At 40.7% G+C, this 23,968-nt stretch overlaps 1 protein-coding gene across 2 annotated transcripts in view; it reads right to left on the bottom strand.

Annotated features, from left to right (window-relative positions):
• The window catches only part of A1CF (APOBEC1 complementation factor), a 62,616-nt gene that overhangs the window by 21,435 nt on the left and 17,213 nt on the right, over positions 1-23,968 (bottom strand). For both annotated transcript variants that reach the window (XM_060768791.2, XM_060768792.2), the window contains exons 4-7: positions 15,627-15,757; positions 11,024-11,262; positions 9,511-9,675; positions 750-847 (exon numbers count right to left, since the gene is read on the bottom strand). In XM_060768791.2, coding sequence (XP_060624774.2) covers positions 750-847; positions 9,511-9,675; positions 11,024-11,262; positions 15,627-15,757 — 633 coding nt within the window. The remainder of the gene's footprint in view (positions 1-749; positions 848-9,510; positions 9,676-11,023; positions 11,263-15,626; positions 15,758-23,968) is intronic.

Raw genomic sequence — 23,968 nt, 5'->3', positions numbered from 1 at the left:
GCTTTACAGTTCCGTTCCCCTTCCACTTTCAACATCATCAAATGGGCCACCGGAATTGGCATGCAGCATGGTGAATCTGGCGTACCCACCTGGGGGTGTGAGGAACCCATTGCCCCATGTCCCACATCGGCCAAGTCACCCAAGTCTCCATCCAATGGGGAGGAGCACTAGTATCCAAATCTATCCAAATTACTCTAATACAAGAGGAAGCAAATCCCTGAAATATCCAATTGCACCCCTTTCATGAGACCTGAAATCTGCTGCCTGTGGTCATTATCCCATTATGTCCCATGGCTGAGCCGGCCCTGCTTATATGCAGCTATCACCTGCTATCTGCAAATATGTTGAGAAAAAGGAGCGGGGCCATAACACAAAAACTGGCTTTACGTTGTCCTTAGAAACAAATTGCACATAATCAGAATGGAACAGTTTAGGCTGGTGGTTTGCTGCTCAAACATTTATAGGACTATAAATAGAGAACAGACTTTTAGCCTTACTATAATGGTTTGCCAGACCTCTCGAGAGCCAAGCTCTAGCAATGGATTGTATATCACAGATTTCCATGACCAGAAAATTGCTGCATATAAACCAAAGCCATTCAGGTCAGGCCCTCTGGCGAAATTTCTGTTGTTGGCACTGTTTTCTTTTGCTACACATAGAGAGGCACCAACAATACAAAACCTTATAATGCCATATATGCGCAACCTTCTCCGTGCCTTCCAGCAAATATACAACTAATCCAGCGTTACCTTCCCATTTAAGACTTTCATGGCTTCCACAGCATCTTCGCGGTTGTTGAAGTGCACAAATGCGTAGTCCCTGATTTTCTTTACTCGTTCCACTGACCCTGTAGAAGAGATCTCGAGGTTAGGTCTGTCATGGATATCACTAAAGTGGAAACCATCTGCTAATGTTTTGCCCTTGGGCATTGATCTTCCTCACTAATTCAATTATTTTTCATTATTCTCCAGTAAATAAATATTAGATCCTGGCATTGCAAACCACAAACCACTCAGCTGTTCTATTTATATTTATTTATTCTGGCTTAGCAGTAGGCACTCTTGCGCTTCGTTTTCTCCTTTGATTTTCTTGTTGCTGATGTGGTATCCAGAAGTGTGCTACTAAATTCCTTGGAGATGTCATGTTCTGCATTGTAGTGAGCAGCATCCAAATCACATGCACAACCATTTAGGTGGTTAGATAGCTTATGGATCCAAGTGAGGGGAAAATCAACTTTTAAAAGTCCAGAATTTAACTAAAGAGCAACATATATTCAGAGATGTAGTTATGGGAAAAGAGGCAAAATACTCCACTCAAATTAAAATTTTCTTTCAGACCCCAGATTTCTCACATTGTATACAGTGAGGCAATGAAAATCATTCTTATATTTGTTGTGCTTTCATTCTTTGGTAACTTTGGCTGCTCCTTTTAGTTGGTGGCATAAATGGTATTTGAAAATGTTCACATGACATTTTAAATCACTGCAATGCAACTGAAGGAAATTTTTAGGGGGCAGAATTTCCTCACCCTCATTTTGCCTCCCTTGTAACTACACCCATGAACACACAGTGAGTCGTCCACATTCACTGGAGTTAGGGGCACAAGACCCCTGTCGAAGTGAAAAATAGCAAATTTAAATATATTATTTATTTTAACCTAAGAGAACACCTCTCTAAAAATGTTTTGATCCTCCACTTTGATTCTATCATTGCCTTCTAGTGGAAGGCAGTCATAGAATTGCACTGAAGGACCTAGAGCAGTGGTTCTCAACCTGTGGGTCCCCAGATGTTTTGGCCTCCAAATCCCAGAAATCCGAACAGCTGGTAAACTGGCTGGGATTTCTGGGAATTGTAGGCCAAAACACCCGGGGACCCACAGGTTGAGAACCACTGACCTAGAGATTCCTAAAGAGAACAGTTTAATAAAATATGCAAATAATCAAATCTGAGAAAGTCAAATCTGCAAATGTAGAGAGTCGATTGTACATTCTATCAGTGTTAAGCATGCCATGTACCAAACTAACTGTGAAAGGTCATCTGCAGTCAGGCCCATAGCCAGGATTTCGTTTCGGGGGGGGGGGGGCTAAAAAAATTTCAGGGGGGGTTTCGGGGGGGGGGGCTGAGTTTCGGGGGGGGGGGCTGAGTCTGAGTGAAAGAGGGTCTAGCCTAGCAAACCTTTGTATCATTACCCTAATACCCCCATACATATGGGATATATTGAGAATGGTGATCAAATCATGATATTAATAAACATAACAGTTTAAATAATGCACCAGTAAGGCCTTTTCGTGAACCACCATGAGAATTTCGGGGGGGAGCTGAAGCCCCCCGAGCCCCCCCCCTGGCTACATGCCTGTCTGCAGTACAATAAATCAAAGCAAACCTGAACAACAACAACAACAACAAAAGCTTTCAAGTGCACCTTTTGACAGTGAAAACAGCACTACAAACAGAGCTCTTAGCTAACATTATTAATATGAACCATCTCCTTATGAACCATCTAGGACATTAAGATCTTCTGGGGAGGCCCTGCTCTCGCTCCCGCCTTCTTCACAGATGCGTCTGGTGGGGAAAAGAGACAGGGCCTTCTCAGCAATGGCCCCTCGACTGTGGAATGCCCTGCCTAGGGATATAAGATCATCTCCTTCCCTCCTGACTTTTCAAAAAAAGGCGAAAACCTGGCTTTTTGAGCAGGCCTTCCCAAATACGACATAGCTAAACAGAATTATGAAACTACTTGATAACAAAATGGAATAACGATTTGACATGGAGACGCTCACAATAATGTTTTAAGGTTTGTACAGTTTTTATATTTTTTATATCATATGCTATTGTTTTTAACATAATTTCATAATTTCTTGATTGTTTTTACTTGTTATAATTGTTGAGGCATCAAATTGTTGCCAATTTGGGAACCGCAACCTGAGCCCTGCCACACGCACAATGGAGGACCTTCTTTCAGCAACACCAGAGGCACTCTAAGTGGCCGGCTACTGGTCAAAGGACATTTAATAGAATACCAAGCCTGCAAACTTTGTGTTTTGTTTGTTTTCTTAATGCAAAACAACTGTTTTGGTTTGCTCCTGACATAAATAAATAACCCACCCCCTTTCTTGTTTCCCTGCTCATCTGCTCATGAGTTCCCCGCTTGCCCTTGGATTGTGGTTTGGCTACTTCATCTCTAAAAGGTTTACCACCACTGTCCTACCATTTCATCACATGGAGGTTGGAAAATGTCCTAGCACAGTGCAGGCCCGTAGCCAGGATTTCGTTTCGGGGGGGGGGGGGCTAAAAAAATTTCAGGGGGGGTTTCGGGGGGGCCCTGAGTTTCGGGGGGGGGGCTGAGTCTGAGTGAAAGAGGGTCTAGCCTAGCAAACCTTTTGTATCATTACCCCAATACCCCCATGCATATGGGATATATTGAGTATGGTGATCAGATCATGATATGAATAAACATAACAGTTTAAATAATGCACCAGTAAGGCCTTTTCGCGAACCACCATGAGAATTTCGGGGGGGGCTGAAGCCCCCCGAGCCCCCCCCCCCCCGGCTACATGCCTGGCACAGTGCCAGGATGCTTCCTCGACGGAGCCCACCAGATGCCATCACATGACATAAGGCTACTTCTGGTGGGACTCTGTCAAGGAAGAGTTCTGGCAGTGTGCTAGGACGCCTCCCTGAGAACATGGCAAGCCTCCCATGTTCTCATTAAGAAGAATGGGGGAAGCCAGGGGCGATGCTTTACCCCATGTGATGGGAAAAGCAGCAGTGTGGGCGATGCAGGCGCGGGGAAACAGTTTCTCTGCCAGATCTGCCACGCTGCATGGTGAATCACCCCTGCTGCCCATCTTCGGACCTCAATGTGATGAGGTCCTTTCTGAAACACCCTTCCTAAGGAGGCTACTTTGGCTTCCTCATCACTGTTCTTTTGTTGTCAGATGAAATCTTTTTTCATTCCAGACGGCATTTGAGAATTGATCGTTTTATAATGGGTTTTCTATTTTTGTGCTATGCTGTTTTTAATCCGGGCTTTTAACTTAATGTTTTATATCGGCTGGCATTCAGTATTGCAGATTCATAGCTGAGAGTTATGGATCCATAAATGCTCTGTATTTAGTAAGGCTACACTGTCTTACTGTAAGACAACATAAATACCATCCGACCCACTTTCAGACAGGTTGGGCGAAGAAGGTCCATTCAGCTTCTGACCAGGGTGCTAGAATGGTGCATTTCGACTCCTTTTCAGGATGCTGAAACAATTATAAATCAGATCCCCATTGAAAGTCCTTGTTAAAGCCTCGCTTACTGGTGGGAGGGTGGAAACCTTATCCTCCTTGCATTCAGATCAGAAGTTGCATGGACCCTCTCCCCTTGATCCAACTGCTGGCTCTTGATATGGGCTGGGAGGGTCAGGTTGGGAAATGTAAGTAGCCAGTGTAGAATGCCATTTTTTTAAAGTTCTAAAGACACTTCAATATTATTTTAATCTTCATTTTTTTACATTTGAAGCAATACATTGATTGATTTGTATTTCATTTATTCTGTGAGATGCTTTCAGTTCCATTCTTGTAGAAAAGGAAGAATATAAATAAAGTCACTGACTGATCCACCATAAGGAGAACAGCTGTCAACCAACCTTAGAGGTCTAAGTTTAGTTCCTTTAGGTACAATACACAACTATACATTTACGTTTGGCAACTCCAGAAACAGAAGATACGAAAAATGGGCCAAAACTAACAAAATAAAGTTCAACAGTGACAAATGCAAGATATTCCACTTAGGCAGAAAAAAACCAAAATGGAAAGATACAGAATGGAGGATACATGGCTCGAGAGCAGCACGTGTGAAAAAGATCTTGGAGTCCTCGTGGACAACAAGTTAAACATGACCCAACAATGTGATGTGGCGGTAAAAAAAGCCAATGGGATTTTGGTCTGCATCAATAGGAGTATAGTGTCTAGATACAGGGAAGTCATGCTACCCCTCTCTTCTGCCTTGGTTAGACCACACCGGGAATATTGTGTCCAATTCTGGGCACCACAATTGAAGAGAGATATTGACAAGCTGGAATGTGTGCAGAGGAGGGTGAATAAAATGATCAAGGGTCTGGAGAACAAGCCCTATGAGGAGTGGCTTAAAGAGCTGGGTATGTTTAGCCTGAAGAAGAGAAGGCTGAGAGGAGACATGATAGCCATGTATAAAAACGTGAGAGGAAGTCATAGGGAGGAGGGAGCAAGCTTGTTTTCTGCTGCCCTGGAGACTAGGATGTGGAACAATGGCTTCAAACTGCAAGAAAGGAGAGTCCATCTGAACATTAGGAAGAACTTCCTGTGAGAGCTGTTCAGCAGTGGAACTCTCTGCCCAGAATGTGGTAGAGGCTCCTTCTTTGGAAGCTTTTAAACTGAAGCTGGATGGCCATCTGTCGGGAGTGTTTTAAGTGCAATTTTCCTGCTTCTTGGCAGGGGCTTGGACTGGATAGCCCATGAGGTCTCTTCCAACTCTATGATTCTATGAAAACTGCTAACATTTTTGTGGTTTGACTCGTGAATCAAAATTTAGTGGCAGCTCCTAGATTTACATGCTTCTATATTTGTTTATTTCCATTTTACTGCTGCCCATTCATACTTTAATATTTGAGGCATAGGTCAAGATGGGACTGCCCTTCTACTTCAAGATATTTGAATGCCATAGTGCTGTTTCTTCAAAAATAGAGAACGGACAAGAGATTTAGGAGGAATGGTTAGATGGAGACGTAAGAGGAACAGAGAGTTCCTGGATTTGGGTAGCGATGGGGCCCTTTTTGGGAAGTGATACTTGGCAGATGTTTAGCACAGCCAACCTCTGACTCAGGCCTGGCTTAGGCATTTCACAAGTGGTTTAAATTATAACTTGTTGCTTAACTCTAATGAACAGAGAAGGTTAGAGATCCACATAAATGTCAATATTGGATATTCATACATATATCTTCAAGAAAAATAAGCTTTTTCAAAACGGTTTCCTGATAGAAACTGTATCTTTGACCAAGTGCATAGACTTCCAAAACAGAGTCTAATTGCTTCTCTTATCACTCAGCTTCTGTATCCTAGCTTTGGGCTTGTAATGAGCCACGGGAGAATTTGCACTTTCAGTTTTGTGCATTGGAATCGAGGTGCTTTGCCTGTTAATCTCTGTTTTCATGGCCAAATACCACTGTTAGCTGATTATATAATATAATTGTTTAATATTTTATTAAACCATCTTGGAGAGTTCAGTTTAAATATCAGTTAAGCTATATGGGACTGCACAGCAACCAAAGGGTTTTAGGCATGCTTTATTAAATGAATCTGAGTTTTATCTAAATTTGTTATTTATTTATATTATTTTGTGTGCAACACCTATGTGTCATCTTTCTTTGGGCATTTCAAAGCATCTTACTGTATCCTAAATCCGATTGGCAATCCCAACCAAAGTAGGACAATTACATCAATGGGATTTACTTGGGTGTTAACTCACTTTTTACTCTAGTTAGGACTGGATTCAGGCTTATTATTATTATTATTATTATTATTATTATTATTATTATCATTATTTCCGGTATTTCTACTCCGTCTCTTCTCTACCCCCGAAGGGGGACTTAGGACGGCTTACATTTCGCAACAATTCGATGCCGCTACATATAAACAATTACAATAATACAACAACAATTAAAATACATAAAGAATTAATTAAAACAATAATACAGTATAATCAGCTGTATCGCCATTCCAGTCAATTTCTAACCAAAGTGCTAATTATGTCTGCGGTCCAAAAGCCTGGTCCCAAAACCACAATTTTAATTTCTTCCTGAAAGTGACGAAGGATAAAGCCGATCTTATCTTGGGGGGCCACAGCCGAGAAGGCCCTGTCTCTCATCCCCGCCAGATGAATTTGCAATGTTGGGGGGAGCAAGAGCAGGGCCTCCCCGGATGATCTTAAATTATGAGGTGGGACATAGAGGCAGCTGCATTCGGACAAGTAAGCTGGACCAGAACCGTATAGAGCAGTGGTTCTCAACCTTCCCAATGCAGTTCCTCATGTTGTGATGACCCCCGACCATAGCCCTAACATTATGAATCGCCATGTAAATAATGATCTGCAGGATGTATTTGGGGTGCGATGTCATCTGTACGCAGATGATGTCCAACTCTATCACTCTTTTCCACTTACCACTAAGGAGGCTGTTCAGGTCATGAACCGGTGCTTGGCCGCTGTCACGGACTGGATGAGGGACAACAGATTGAAACTAAATCCAGACAAGACAGAGGTACTCCTGGTCAGTCGTAAGACCGAACAGGGTACGGGGTTACAGCCTGTGCTGGACGGGGTCACACTCCCCCTAAAAGCACAGGTACGCAGTCTGGGAGTTCTCCTGGATTCATCGCTGAGCCTGGAACCCCAGGTTTCAGCGGTGGTCAGGGGAGCATTCGCACAATTAAAACTTGTGCACCAGCTGCATCCGTACCTTGGGAGGGCTGACTTGGCCACGGTAGTACACGCTTTGGTTACATCCCGCTTAGATTACTGCAACGCTCTCTACGTGGGGTTGCCTCTGAAGACTGCCCGGAAGCTGCAGCAAGTACAACGCGCGGCAGCCAGATTACTAACGGGTGCGGGGTACAGGGAGCACACCACTCCGCTCTTACTTGAACTCCACTGGATTAGCTTCCGAGCACAATTCAAAGTGCTGGTGTTAACCTATAAAGCCCTAAACGACTCCAGCCCTGTTTACCTCTCCGAACGTATTCTCCCCTACGAACCATCAAGACCACTAAGATCGTCTGGAGGGGCCCTGCTCTCGGTCCCTCCGCCTGCACAAGCACGGCTGGTGGGGACAAGGGACAGGGCCTTCTCGATGGTGGCCCCTCGACTTTGGAACTCCCTGCCATTGGAGATCAGAACTGCCCCCTCCCTCATGACGTTCAGGAAACTAACAAAGACCTGGTTGTGGAACGCGGCATTTGACAACTGATTTAATTCTTTGCCCACATGAAAGGAGGATGATGAATGGGATTGTGATGGTGTTGGACGAGTTGGCTCTTTTAACTGTGATGATAATGTTTTAACGTGTATAGTGCTGATATTTTAACCGTGTAATGAAGTGGTATTGTGTTGTTATTGTATATTTTTTGTATGTTAACACATGTTGTGAACCGGTCCGAATCCCTCTTTGAAGGTGAGAGGGTCGGTATATAAAACCTCGAAATAAATAAATAAATAAATGTATTTTCATTCACTGGAGCAAATTTGGCACAAATATCCAGTATGGCCAAATTTGAATACTGGTGGGGTTGGCAGGGGGATTGATTTTGTCATTTGGGAGTTGTAGCTGCTGGGATTTGTAGTTAACATGTAAACAAAGAGCATTCTGAACCCCACCAACAATGGAATTGAACCAAAGTTGACACAGAGAACTCCCATGATCAACAGAAAATACTGGAAGGGTTTGGTGGGCATTGACCTTGAGTTTAGTTCGCCTACATCCAGAGAGCACTGTGGGCTCAAACAATGATGGATCTGGACCAAACTTGGCACGGATACTCAATATGTCCAAATGTGAACACTCATGGGGTTTGGGGAAATAGACTTTGACATTTTGGAATTGTAGATACTGGGATTTATAGTTCACCTACAATCAAGGAGCGTTCTGAATCCCACCAATGATAGAATTGGGCTAAACTTCCCACACAGAACCCCTATGACCAACATGAAATACTGTGTTTTCTGATGGTCTTTGGCGACCCATCTGACACCCCTTCGCGACCCCCTCAGGGGTCCCGACCCCCAGGTTGAGAAACACTGGTATAGAGCTTTATAACCTCACAATACAAGAAAACAACTTTATATGAAAAAGGAACAATCAACAAAAACCAAGAATAACAGTTTAAAAATAACAGCAGTAAGAAAATACCTCCACGTGGGTGGAAGAAAAATAAGTATGTGATTCATGGAGAATTGCCATTTTGCATGTTTATGTTATTCTGCCCATTTCTTCCTTAATTGGCCCTCCTAAATGAAATATATTTTGTTATATTTTTATTATGACTATTTTAAAAATTGTATCAGAAAATATTTCATAGTTTTCTGTAACTTCAGTAGTGGACAGAGACTCGGAGTGCATTTACACTGTGGAATTAATACAGTTTGACACCACTTTAACTGCCATGGCCCAATGCTAGGGAATCCTGGGAGTTATATTTTGGTGAGGCACCTGCCCTCATTGGCAGAAAAAGTTAAAGATCTTGTAAAATTATAACCCTTGATTCCATAGCATTGACAGTAAAAGTGGTGTGAAACTGCTTTAATTCTACAGTTTAGATGCACCCTAGCTTTCTGCTAGTAACATCCAAACTCTGTTATTCCTTCTCCCCTTAAATATGTTCCTTTGCTCACAATGTAAAAACATTTCAGCAGAAATTACCTTTTCCCATTGTATTTTTTCACCCTGTTTTGCTTCACTGACCAATTCGGAGCAAACCACTCATTTCCCTTTTACCTGGTTTTATGTTGCTGAATTCTTTTTCAATTGTCTCTTCCGTAGTTGATAACATAAGATTTCTCACGTAGAGGATTTTGACTGCTGACATTGTGTCTTCATCAACCTCAACCTCTGGCTCTGCCCAGTCAACAGCTATTGGATGTCCCCATAATTGTATCCTTCCTGTGGAGTAATTCGATTTCCATAATTAATTTAAAAATAACTATAAGACATAAGTAAGTAACTCTGCGGGGTGATGGAAAAGTTTCTTTATGTAATAGAGGAAAATGATTCCCTATAAAAATACATATATCCTTAATATGAATGTATATTATTGTGAAAGACATTATTGACTAATTTTCAAACAGTTGAGAATATCAAGTTTTTGTATCTTGGAGTTCAAATGTTGTCAAGCAGTCATTTGATTGGGTTGTTGTAGGTTTTTCGGGCTATATGGCCATGTTCTAGAAGCATTCTCTTCTGACGTTTCACCTGCATCTATGGCAAGCATCCTCAGAGGTTGTGAGACCTCACAACTTCTGAGGATGCTTGCCATAGATGCAGGCAAAACATCAGGAGAGAATGCCTCTAGAACATTGTGAGACCTCACAACCTCTGAGGATGCTTGCCATAGATGCAGGCAAAACATCAGGAGAGAATGCTTCTAGAACATTGTGAGACCTCACAACCTCTGAGGATGCTTGCCATAGATGCAGGCAAAACATCAGGAGAGAATGCTTCTAGAACATGGCCACATAGCCCAAAAAACCTACAACAACCCAGTGATTCCAGCCATGGAAGCCTTTGACAACTCATTTGATTGGTTACTTCCTGCTGGAACAGATGATACAGTCTGAAATTGGTGTGACCATCACGTCTAGGAAAAGCCTAGGAGTTGGAGTTTCATGGGTACGGTACTCCTGATCCAATCTTGCAGAACTTTACACTAAGTTCTTGGTATCCACTGAAGTTGGGTTCAATTATATACAATGGCATAGTAAAATGAAATCCTTTATATAAAATGACAGGATCCTTGTTTCCTTTTAGGAATCCATTAACAACATCAACAACAACATGATAATATTAATATTTCTCATTCCTATGCTTGGCTGAGGTTGGCTGGCTCTGCTAGGAACTGCCATAGTATCTCAGGGCCCTTCCAGACAGGCCCTTTATTCCAGGATCTGATCCCAGGTTTTCTGTTTATCCCAGATTATCTTGCAGTGTGGACTAATATAATCCAGTTTAAAGCAGAAAACCTAGAATCAGATTCTGAATTATAGGGCTTGTCTGGAAGGGCACACAAAGCAAGCAAGGAAATGGGAGAGAATTCATGTATAGGACTATCGTATTATTGTTCCTCTACAATAATTCTCTCATATCTAGATATATTGTCCCATTCTCCCATATCTAGTGCATTTCATATCCTCAGTTCCCTCTCTTTTCTGCAAACCATTACCAATTGGGCTGCCTAGGTTGCAGACGTATCCCTTTCTATATATTACAACATTACAATATTTTTGCACATTACCTGGTAACAGTTTCCGTCTCGCCATGGCTGCTGCCCGATGGCTTCCATACTCGACAAAAGCAAATCCACGGTTTTTGGCTTTATCGGCTGCACTAGGGTACACGATGACATCGACAACACCATCGGTGACTTTCTTAATCTCTGCTAAGATTTCTTCCCTTTTCTTGGTTTTAGGGATTCCTCCTACAAATAAACGGCAGTTGTCTACACTGGCACAGACCCCCAGGAGACGACCGTTCCTGCATGCAAACAACAGTTCCATTTTTGTAGTGAGACAGACTTAGATTTTTCTAAAAATTAACCATAATTATAATCAAATATATTTATTGTCATGTTAAACATCAAAAAAAGTCGTTTTCCAAATGGCAACTCCAAGAAGCCCCTCCCCCTCCCCCCAGCCAGCATGCCTGTTGGCCAAAACAGAATAGTTCTATTTTTGATGTTTCTATACTTCTAACAACATAATCTAAATTGAATAGCCTGGTTTTGTATTGAAAGTATGAATAAATAGTTGCTGCAGTTATAGTTGCTATGGAAGGAAGCCTATATTTGAAGGTTTGGACTATAAGAAGTAATTGGATTCATCTATAGTGAAGGGAGCATCAACAAATTGGATGGGTGGTTAAAAAATCCATCAGGCGTGTTTGTTTCTTGATGTGCTTTCTATAAAAAAATTAACACAAAAGGTGGCGTGTCCTTCGGTGTATTTTCTAGTTCTGTTTTTGTTGTTGTTGTTGTTGTTGTTGTTGTGTCAGGAGCATCCTGTTGTGAGAGAATTGGCTGTCTGCAAGGACGTTGCCCAGGGGACACCGGATGATTTTTGATTTATCATCCTTGTGGGAGGCTTCTCTCATGTCCCCGCATGAGGAGCTGGAGCTGATAGAGGGAGCTCATCCGCCTCTCCCCGGATGCCCCCTACATCCAAAACGAGTTTAAAACCATTGGTTTTGTTTTTTTTTACCAAAGAAGCCTATTTTGAAGCTGAGGCTTATATTTTTGCAGATTAAAATTTCACTCTTACACGGTATCACTGAAAGAAAAGCTATAAGTGAGTATATATCCTAACTTATATAGCAGGATTTTTAAATTTTGAAACATGTTAATAGTTGGATTATAGAAGATGCACGCTGTTCATTTGATCATCACACTAAATACTTCAAAGAAAATTGGACAGACACAGTATTTGTGCGTATGTGTTTGTGTATTGTTTAAACATCACTGAATCATCTTTCCACATCTTTCCAAAACAAACATGCTTATAGTTAAATCAAAATTATAGTTGCTACTTTGTCCTCATCACTAAAAGTTGGCGTTGTCACTTTGGTACTGATGGAATAAAATATATTTGTCAACATTGTTGCTGAGTTTCCCTTAAAATATATATCGCAACTGTTTTGAGTGTTTAGGAATATTTCTTAATTCAATTAAAGTGCCAACTTGTAAATGTTTAAAAAAATCCATCAGGCACAAGAAGGTCAGAGATTCTGGCCAGGAGATTGGAAGATGGTTGAGTACAGAAAATAAATGTTGTGGTTGACTGTAGATATTATGGCTTAAAAGATAGGGCATTAAGAAGAGGAAGAAGAAATGGAGATGAGCAGCAACCCCCAATCGGACACGACTAGACTTAATGTCAGATTTTTCTCTGACATTAAGTCTAGTCGTGTCCAACTGGGAGGTGCTGCTCATCTCCATTTCTAAGCCAAAGAGCCAGTGTTGTCCACAGACACCTCCAAGGTCATGTGGCTGGCATGATTGCATGGAGCGCTGTGAGTATTGCAAGTTTTTGAACTGCTATGTTGCCAGAAGCTGGGGCTAACAGCAAGAGCTCACCCCACTCCCCAGATTCAAATGCTGAACTTTCAGTCAGCAAGTTCAGCAGCTCTGTGGTTTAACCCACTGCACCACCGGGAAATATTCCTTGAAAATCTGAATATTGCAGCTGATGACGAGCAGGAAGTAAATTATGAGACTATAGAAAAACTTCAAGCAAGTAACAAGATCAGCACTAGAAGACGTCAAGCAGAGACCTAGCCAAAGGGAACAAGCACCCCTTAGAGCAGACGCTTGCTTGAAGTCAGAGGCAGAGGAAGAGGTAGTTGTTGTTGGCTATTAGAGATTAGGTAGAGTGGAGATTAGAGAAGCCCACCCCGAGGGAGAGAAAACCCCTGTTGAGACCTTAATTGGTTGGCTGAAATTTTCTATATATTAGGAATGGTAACTAAGGACAGGCAGCAGCATCCAGAAGTTTGAGCATCGAACTAGCACTCTGGAGACTAAAGTTTAAGTTTCTGCTCAGCTATAAAAGCTTGCCTATAGTGTCATCACAAAGGCCAGGCAAAGTGTCCAGCTTCATCTGGCTTTGCCGAGAAAGGAGAGAGGGACAGTGAGGCAAATCTGTGATCCCAAATGCAGCTCCTTCTCAGGAAGGCTTTCACATGGGGGAAGCGTCACCCATCCCATAAGGCCCTGTGATGGCTCCGTTGGAGCCAGCACAACACGAGAAGCCTCCTGTGTTGTGGGGAAAGCGTCCCGTGATGCTTTCACTCCAGTTGTGGCCTCTGACAGATGTCACACGACGTCGTATGATGGCTGGTGTGAGGCTCCATCCATTCAACTGGATGAAAGCATTCTAGGACGCTAAATTCCCACCTGTCTGATGAGGTCTTGAGTGTCCATGGGCAAGTCCCATTCTCTCATTCTCCGAGGAAGGTAAAGGCAGATCTCCTCTCAACTAATCTTTTTGAGAAAGCCTGTGATAGGGTCACCTTGAAGTCACCATATATTGGAAATTACTCGAAGATATATAATAAAAGCCACCAAAAATATTTTATTTAAATGCATTCAAACAATTGCAACTTTGAAGAGTGACAATTTATTCCTTCAATCGAGGTCTTAGTTTATTTATTTGTTGTATTCCAGGTCACCAGGGCTTTTGGAGCAATGAACAAATAAAAGCTATTAAAAGCAATCATGTCTCTAGCATTAGTGTCAAAATCTTATCATTGGAACTAGCCACAAGGTTCTAAAAGATATAAAGAGTGTGCAGGATTTAAATTGCAATTGTTTAGAAGGGGTTTTCATATTTGATACAGCATTCCTTGTAGGTTTATTTGGGATTTTTTTTTTCAAAATCTGTAGCAGGGAGTTCCAGACAGCAAAATCTCATTAAAAAACAGAAATAGGAAATAATAATAATAATAATAATAATAATAATGGCAGATCTACTTTATTCTGGATCTTTATTATGGATCTTTAGTATGGATTGTCGATATTGCAATCCCAGGTGGCAGCAGGATTGAAGAGACACAACTGGAAAAGCTGACAAGATATGAGGATTTAAAGATCGAACTGAAAAGACTCTGGCACAAGCCAGTCAAAGTGGTCCCAGTGGTGATCAGCACACTGGGTGCAGTGCCTAAAGACATTGGCCTGCACTTAAACACAATCAACGCTGACAAGATTACCATCTGCGAGCTGCAGAAGGCCACCTTACTGGGATCTGCATGCATCATTCACCGATACATCACACAGTCCTAGACACTTGGGAAGTGTCTAATGTGTGATCCAACACAACAGCCAGCAGAGTGATCTTGTGTGCTGTGGACTCATTTTGTTGTGTTTCAAATAATAATAATAATAATAATAGACAACTTTATTTGCATTCCACCCTATCTCCCCAAGGGAACTCAGGGCAGATTCCAACATACAACAGCAAACATTCAATGCCTCCATAAAAACACACAGATACTAACCTAAAATCTTAGAGTTGCATCATTTTTTATAGCAATGGTAGAATAACCCTATTTTTTTTTTTACATACTCAAATATATAAGAAGATCGAGAGAGACTAGTGTAAGTGATGTAGTGCTAGACCAGGGGTCCTCAAACTAAGGCTCAGGGGTCAGATACGGCCCTCCAAGGTCATTTACCCAGCCCTCGCTCAGGGTCAACCTAACTCTGAAATGACTTGAAAGTACACAACAACAACAATCCTATCTCGTCAGCCAAAATCAGGCCCACACTCCCCATTGAAATACTAATAAGTTTATATTTGCTAAAATTGTTCTTCATTTTAAGTACTGAATTGTTTTTAAGTGGTTTTTGCACTACCAATAAGATGTGTGCAGTGTGCATAGGAATTAATTCATTTTTTAAAAAAATTATAATCCGGCCCTCCAACAGTTTGAGGTACTGTAACCTGGGCCTCTGTTTAAAAAGTTTGAGGACCTCTGTGCTAGACAAACCAAAGTCTGAGTAATTACAATGCAGGTTCCTGTGTTTTTCTGAACAACTTTACTTTATTCTGTTTCATTTTAACAATTTTTGCATTTTTCCATTCTGGAATATATGTTGGGTTTTAAAATACTTTATTTTTTCAACTCTAAGATGCACTTTTTCCCTATATAAACATCTCTGAAAATGAGGTCCATAGACTTCAGGTGTGTCTTATGTATTTTTGTTGGTGGTGGTACTGAAGTTAGGGTGTGTCTTACTATCAATGGTGTCTTACAATTGAAGAAATACGGTACTACGAATTGTTTTTGAGAGTCAATAAAAGATATGTGAATTTATGCTCTGAAAATAAACATATTCTGCTTACCTAATTTCATAATTGTTGAGTTGTCTGATTGCATTCCTGGCTTCCTGTTTGTTGGAGAATGTTACGAAAGCATAGCCCCTGTTGTTTCCATTGAAATCCATCATCATCCGCATTTCATAGATTTTGCCAATCTGTAAAAAACAACACACAGTCATCCATTCAACCTAAACTTTTGTCTGCCTCTTTAGGGCAAAGTTAGGGAAAAACTTTTCCAGTTTCTTGCAATTCTGTTTTTGTCACTCCAGGGAAGCTTGACCGTTGTGCCAGAGCATCAAGCAAAGCATGTTTTACTTGAGATCTGCTTTCTGACCCATGTGCAAAGTCAAAACAAACAGAGGCGGCATCTGTCGAAGTCCATCCCATGCTGAGCTAGCACAGCTGAACTTGTTAGCAAGGTAAATGCCCTCTATTAGCACCCTCTGATAACACATTGTCTGAGCTTCGGTGCTTCTCCTAGGAATCGTGGAGTGCACTCACCCAAATAAAAATAATGATTTCTTGCATTGATTTATTCTTTTTTAAAAAAAAATCTGTTGAAATAAGGACAAAAAGCTACTGAGTCACTCACAACCGACTATTCAAACAAAAGGAAGAAAAAATGATTTCCATTTAGCTCAGTTCGTGTTATGTGGAAAAACATATATAGTGTGACACTTGGGTTTCCTTTCAAGAACCTCGAAGAGAGGGAAATGGTTGAAAAATAAAGATAGCTACGTGCTTCTCTTTTGAATTATTTTATATTTATCTTTGATTGTGTTGTGGTTAGAAGCATAAAATCGAATGCTGGAGCTCTTTGTACACTGTAGTACCCCTTATGAGTTTCTTCCCCTCATGCTGCTGGTACTGTGTCATACACATATGCTCCAGAGGGGATATGTGTCCGGTGTCAGCATCATGCCCTCAAACTGTCTCAATTTAGTAGTCACCATCCCAATTACTCTTTTGCTGGCCCACTTTCTCATCTGCTTTTAAAACGATCCAGCTTCTCTTGCCTCCTTCCACTTTCCCTCTCTCTCTTTGACTTACTGTATATACTCGAGTATAAGCCGACCCAAATATAAGCCGAAGCATCTAATTTTACCACTAAAACTGGGAAAATGTATTAACTCAAGTATAAGCCAAGGGTGGGAAAAATAGCAGCTACTGGTAAATTTCAAAATAAAAATAGATACCAATAAAATTACATTAATTCAGCATCCGTGGGTTAAATATTTTTTGAATATTTACATAAAACTGTAATTTAAGATAAGACTGCCCAACTCTGATCAAACTATTATTCTAACCTCCTTCAATATAAACGCATCCTTCCAATAATAATAAATAGAGCAAAATCATAAATGCCATAATAACAATAATGATAGATGTCCTGACTTGCCCTTCAAAAACAGCCTTAATACAATGTTGAAAGTAAAAGAAAAATGTTTTACTTCAGCAAACACAAAGGATAAGCAAATGCAGTTGAAAAATGCAAAAGAAACCAAGGAAGTCTTAATGCAGACAAAAATAAAGTCTCTTACAAAGTCCCAAAAGAAACAGCAGTCTTCCATCAGACAACGGACAATGATCACTACGTCCTTAGCAGCAGACACAAAGCAGGTTCAATTGGAGTGAAAACATCGGCATCAGAGTCATTGTTACCAGCGAAAGCAGACTGTTCCTGCTTCTGATTTATAGCCCTGAATTCCCCACGCAGGAGGTGCTAGGGCATCTCCCAATTAGCTCAGCATTTCTAGCAGCTATTCTAGCTGAACACCATTTGTGCTCTGTCTCCTTTCATCTCTCTAGAAATGTGGACACTTGTAAAACTTTTTTTAAAAATAATTTTTATTGAAGCGTATTCTTACAGATATATAGGTAAAAGCAAAGTGGGAATGTAGGGATTAAGGTTAGGAAAAAGGGTGGGGATGAGTGGGTGGATTGGGAGAAAACTTCGAAGGAATCTGGGATGGGGGAAGGAAAGGTATGGGAGGGAGAGGTGAAGGGGGTGTCAGGGGTCTTCTGACTTCCTTAATCTTCTTCTCTCTGGTTCCATCTTTTTTATCTTCTTCCTTCCTCTAAAATTTCTTCTTCCTCTTCTTTTGTGTCATATCTATTTTGATGTACTGATATGTATTCCTCAAATAACTTCCAATCTGTTTTTTTCATTGGTCTTCCATATGAGTCTTTTAATGCAAAAGTCAGTTTATCCATGTCTTTAATTTCCTTCACCTTACTTATCCATTCTTCCTTTGTGGCTACTTCTTTCTGTTTCCATTTTTTTTTTTGCTTGTGGGCACCTTGCTGCCGTGATACAATAATTAAACAGAATGTCCTTATTCTGGTCTAGTTCCAGTTCTTCATCTGTTATTCCCAGTAAGAAGTATTCTGGTTTCATTTGAATTTTTATTTTTAAAATTTTCTCACATTCCTGTTTTATCATTTTCCAAAATGCACTGATTAAGGGACACGTCCACCACGCGTGGTAGAAGGTTCCCATCTGTAATTCACATTTCCAGCATTTATTTCTGGCTTTATTATAATTTTTGACGCCTAATTTTTGTGGCGTCATATACCATCTATAAAAGGCACTTGTAAAACTTCATCATCTGATTCTTCTTCTCCCTCCAATTCCTGAGCACTTCCCTGCTCCCCTTCCTCTTCCAAAGAGGAGGAATCCCTAACAATAAAGTACAATAATAATTGTAATAATAATAAAAATGTAATATCAATAATAATAAATAATAATAAATGTAATAATAATAATAACAAATAGAGAAAAATAATAAATGTAATTATAACAATAATAAATAGAGAAAAATAATATATGTAGTAATAATAATAGAGTAAAATAATAAAATTAATAACCTTGGCTCGAGTATAAGCCAAGGGGGCTTTTTCAGCCTAAAAAAGGAATGAAAACTTATACTCAAGTACTGTATACTTCCGTTGCTTTCAACAGAGCTTACACTGCAAAAGTAACTTGTACTCCATTAACTCAGTAAAAGGAGGAAAGGAGGGCTGGCTCAGGCAAAGGAACTGATGCAACCACTCCTAGCTTGTAGGCATTTTTCTTTTGCATCTTGGCAATACTCTGATGTTGCTTTGCTACACGTGTCCCAGTTTTCATCTATGAAATATTGGAGTGGGTGCAACATGGGAACTTGATACTCAAAACAACTAGAAAAATGGTATACTGTAAATGCTCCCTACATGGCTCAATCAACCTCTGTTTGAATACAGAGGATCCAGATTCTGGATCAATTGAGTTAACCAGTCATGGATTCAAACAACTTAATACAGGTAGCAAATTCAGAGACAAGAAGCTGGAGAGAAACTTTGGATCGGTGAAATGGAGGCAGGGCTAGTGCAGAGCTTGTGCAAATCCATTATTCCTGCCATTTCACAGATCCTCATGTCTCTTTCCGGTCTTGCATTTGTCACATATCTCTCCAACTTCGTGTCTCTGAAACCTGCCAACCACCTGCTTTTACCTTGCAAAGGAAGGTAGAAGTGGGCACCTCGTAGGGAGCCCAAAGAAAGCATGTCCAGACTCCAGGGCTTGCCATCGCCTCAACTGCTGCCCTACCCCATATTATAAAATAAGTGACTTCAGCATCTGCATTTTTTAGCTTCCACACAAAGTCCTGGAACCAAAGCCCTACAAATACTGGAGCTCCACTGAACATGCATGCTTTTCATCCAAATTGATTTTACTTTCAGCATTACACGTTTTAAAAAAACTTACAAAGAAAAATAAACAACACTGCGTAGTCACCCTAAATTGATATCTTACAGGGCCAAGCATTCCTTGGAAATGTTAAGAACTCCAAACACAGAGGCTCCTTATCACAGAGATTGCAAAATGCAACAAAATGTTTTATTAGACACATGTTCCATCAGAAGGCCTAACTGTCTGAAGAAGAGCCAATTCCTCCAATAAATTTTCATCCACCTGAGGAAAGCTAGGATTTCTCTAGATTTATGTTCGTGGCTCTACATACACAAGGAATTCCATGCTAGTATAGTAATGCTTTTTAAATACATTTATACTGTAAATCCAGTTATGTAGAACACAATCTGTACATCATAAAATAAAGGCTATGTTCTCAGCTATATTCATTGAACCGAAGTACACCAAGCACAGTGTGAGTAGAATATTATGGAAATATGAGCTTCCTTGCATGGAGATGGGGAGGGGCTTCCAACCAGGGTTTAGATCACTCTATTTCAGGGGTCCTCAAACTAAGGCCCGGGGGCCGGATGCGGCCCTCCAAGGTCATTTACCCAGCCCTCGCTCAAGGTCAACCTAAGTCTGAAATGACTTGAAAGCACACAACAACAACAATCCTATCTCATCAGCCAAAAGTAGGCCCACTGAAATAGTAATAAGTTTATATTTGTTAAAAGTGTTCTTCATTTTAATCATTCTATTGTTTTTAAGTGTTTTTTGCACTACAAATAAGATATGTGCAGTGTGCATAGGAATTCACACATGTTCTTTTCAAATTACAATCTGGCCCTCCAACAGTTTGAGGGACTGTGACCTGGCCCTTTGTTTAAAAAGTTTGAGGACCCCTGCTCTATTTGCCTCCTTCTGCCATCACAGATTTATTTATTTATTTATCTATTTATCTATTTATCTATCTATTTATTTATTTATTTACAGAATTTATATTCCACCCTTCTCATCCCGCAGGCGACTCAGGGTAGTTTACAATGTACATATACATGCCAAATATTCAATGCCATAGACATATAACATATATAGACAGACACACAGAGTCTATTTAACATTCCAACTTTTTCATGAAGGTATTCTGGCCACTAGGGGAGCTGTTTCATCACCGTCCATTTGTGACACTGATGAAGTACTTCCTCATTCTTTGCATGCTTGCTTGAGATTTTTATGGCATCATAAATTAGCCTCCCCACATAAGCGGTACCTAAATTTCCTACTTGACAGATGCAAATGTCTTTCAGGCCGCAAAGGTCGACAGCAAGCTACACAAATTGGTTGGAAGCTCACTCCGACACAGCCTGGCTTCGAACTCATGACCTTTTGGTCAGTAGTGATCTTTATGCAGCTGACTCCCAGCCAGCTGTGCCACAGTCCCAGTTTTCTGTTTTGTTATCCATGTTTAATCCATTTTCTAAGTATGCTCAGTTACAGGGGTGTCTTATGGGATTCTCATCCTATAAGGGATTTGGTGGAATCTTTGATATATTCTTCACAAGTCCGATAAAGCTTTTCTTTTACAGTATATGTTGTTACTGTTCATTTGGTTGTATAAATGACAGCATTAAAGGAAGACAAATATGCTACTAGTATTATTTGAGGGAATGTGTACGTAAGAATGTCAATGGTAACCCATTGTCATACTCCAAAAGGATGATAAGTATATATTTGAATAGGAAGAATAGGTCAGTAACTTCCATGTCAGTTGGCTGATGAATCCACTCTGGTTTTAACTTGAGCTTTAAATGTGTGATGCAACCCTTTCCCCAGATTAGATTGGTATTTTAGATAACTCCTTTAATGTGTAAGTGTAAGCATTGAAACAGCCAGGGCGAAATAAGAACCACTGAAACAAAAGTAAAGAAATATCTCATTAATTCTCTCGCTCATTGTCTTTGGCCCCTTTTACACAGCTGTATAAAATCCACATTGAACTGGATTATATGGCAGTTCAAAGCAGAAATTGTGGATTATTTGCCTTGATATTGTGGTTTATATGGCTGTGTGTAAGGGCCCTTTGTCTCTGATAATCTATTACAAAAGGACTAGTTGAAGGCCTTGTTATCACTTCATTCCTTATCAGAGGAAAGAAACTCTGTCAATTACTCAGCTCTCCAGCTGGTTATATTTGTACTCTGAAAGAAGGGTAAGAGCTTGGCTTCTCTGTTTGTTTTTCATTCCACCATACTATCGGATCCTTCTCAAGGAAGTATTTATTTGTCCTGTGTGTCTTTCTTCCCAGCAATTTAGAGCTGGATAGACGGTTCTGGCCCAGTCTATCTATCTGAATGCATCTCTCCCTACGAACCCCCCAGGGACCTAAGATCGTCTGGGGAGGCCCTGCTCTCGATCCCGCCTGCTTCACAGGCACATCTGGCGGGGACGAGAGACAGGGCCTTCTCTGTGGTGGCTCCCCAGCTGTGGAACTCCCTCCCCAGGGATATTAGATCAGCCCCCTCCCTCCTGACTTTCCGAAAAAGAGTAAAAACTTGGCTCTTCGAGCAAGCATTCGGAAGCCCGGAGTAAACAGACAAACTAGAGTTGGAAATTGACCCAGGAACGGCCAAGACAATGTAAATGGATCAAGATTTGAACAGAGGACATAGTTTCTTTTTAAACTGTTATTATGCACTGTCGTTTATGTTTAATTGCACTGAATGTTTTTGCTTTATCAATGTATGTATTTTGTTTCGGCATCGAATGCCGACTGTGTATACCGCTTTGAGTCGCCTTCGGGCTGAAATGGGCGGGATAGAAATAATGTAAATAAATAATAAATAAATAATGTATTCATATTTTAAATAATGTATTCATATTTTAGTCATATAATAATGCTATGAAGTAGGGTCAGGTGAATACTGGTGACCAGCCCAAGATTATTCAGTGAATTCCATGATTGAAATCTCAATAAAGATTTTGCCACTTATATGACTTCATCAAACGGGTCTTCACAAGCATTCCAGGCTGTTTGAACCACACTTCATCTATGGAACCCCATGCTGCCCAGTGTGGAGTGTGGAGAAGAGCAAACCACAGATCACAGACCACCTACTGCAATGGAGCCTGAGCCCTGCCACATGCACAGTGGAGGATCTTCTTATAAGAACACCAGAGGCACTCCAAGTGGCCAGCTACTGGTCAAAGGACATTTGATAGAATTCCAAATTTGCAAACTTTGGGGTTTTTTTAAAAAAAATATAATACAAATACAACGCTCCTCACATGATAAATAAACATGGAAGGCTTCCCAGGTTCTATAGGCAGCAATGGGGCCAACACGGGGAGAAGTAACATGTCGTTGCTTTCCCCCGTGTGACAAAAAAGCATTGCTGCAGATGCTCCTTATGAACCATCTAGGTGTCTAAGATCATCTGGGGATGCCCTGCTCTCGGTCCCGCCTCCTTTGCAGATGCGACTGGCAGGAATGAGAGACAGGGCCATCTCAGCAGTGGCCCCTTGGCTACAGAACACCCTCCCTAGGGATATCAGATCAGCCCCCTCCCTCCTAACATTTTGAAAAAGAGTTAAAACCTGGCTCTTTGAGCAAGCATTCACAGATGCAATGTAACAGGCTAATTTAGATCCCCGGAACAACTGGAGGATGCGACTGGAAAATGTTTTTAGTAATGAGATGCTAAGGACTTGTGTTTTATTGTTTTTTAATTGCTATTATTGTTTTTGTATGATTTATACTATATGTTAATGTTTTAACTATATTTTATGTTGTTAGGGGCATTGGATTATGCTGATTGTAAATCACCTTGAGTCACCTTCGGGCTAAGAAAGGCGGTATATAAATATGGTAAATAAATAAATAAATAAATAAATAAATAAATAAATAAATGCCGTGTTGCTCTGTGGATTTACCAGAAACTGGTGAATCCCCATGGATCCAACACTAAATGTGCTGAAGTCCTTAATCTCACATTCGGTCTGCTATATCACATTGATGGCACTATAATTCTTAATATTACTGAAAAGCAATCCAATTCAAGACATTCCAGTCTAGATCTTGTACGTATTATCATTGTAGCTACATTGGCAGAGTTGCATCATTGTCATTATGACTGATAATGCTACACGCATGCAAATGGACACACATTAGACTACCTTCACATTTTGGCGGTGCCCTGACCAGAGAGAAAGTGTTCCAAAGCACTTTATGAGTGGAGGCATGTTGTAGGGTGTCATTTCTCAGTGTCCCAGTCTCCAGCACCTGAGAAATGCTTCAGTCAGGACCCTGCCAGACTCAGAAGACGGACTTTGGAAATCATTAGCAGTCATTCATGGTCATAAATGTGAAAATTCCAACAGAATAGCTTGTAAATATAGCTATGATATCATAACTATTAAATAGGATGCCCATTTCTGTTTTTTGCTTCGGCTGTTAGTATCCTCAACGTTCAGTCAGTATTAAGATGACCCTGAGACAGAGGAGCCTTCCATATAACAGCCAGAGGCAGTGGTAACTGGCAGCTCCTGTGTCAATGACATAATGGATCTATGTTGGGAAATGAGCCATCCAAACTGCTACATTCAGTTTAGGGATGAATTTCAGCACCTTGGATAGCACTGTTACACTTGAGTCTAAAATTAGAGCAGATTCACTTCTCTCTCTGATACAAAA

This window comes from Anolis sagrei, chromosome 3 (genome assembly GCF_037176765.1).
Source record: "Anolis sagrei isolate rAnoSag1 chromosome 3, rAnoSag1.mat, whole genome shotgun sequence".
Taxonomy (NCBI): Eukaryota; Metazoa; Chordata; class Lepidosauria; order Squamata; family Dactyloidae; genus Anolis; species Anolis sagrei.
Note: the sequence above shows the minus strand (reverse complement) of the source record. Positions and strands in the feature narration are given on the sequence as shown.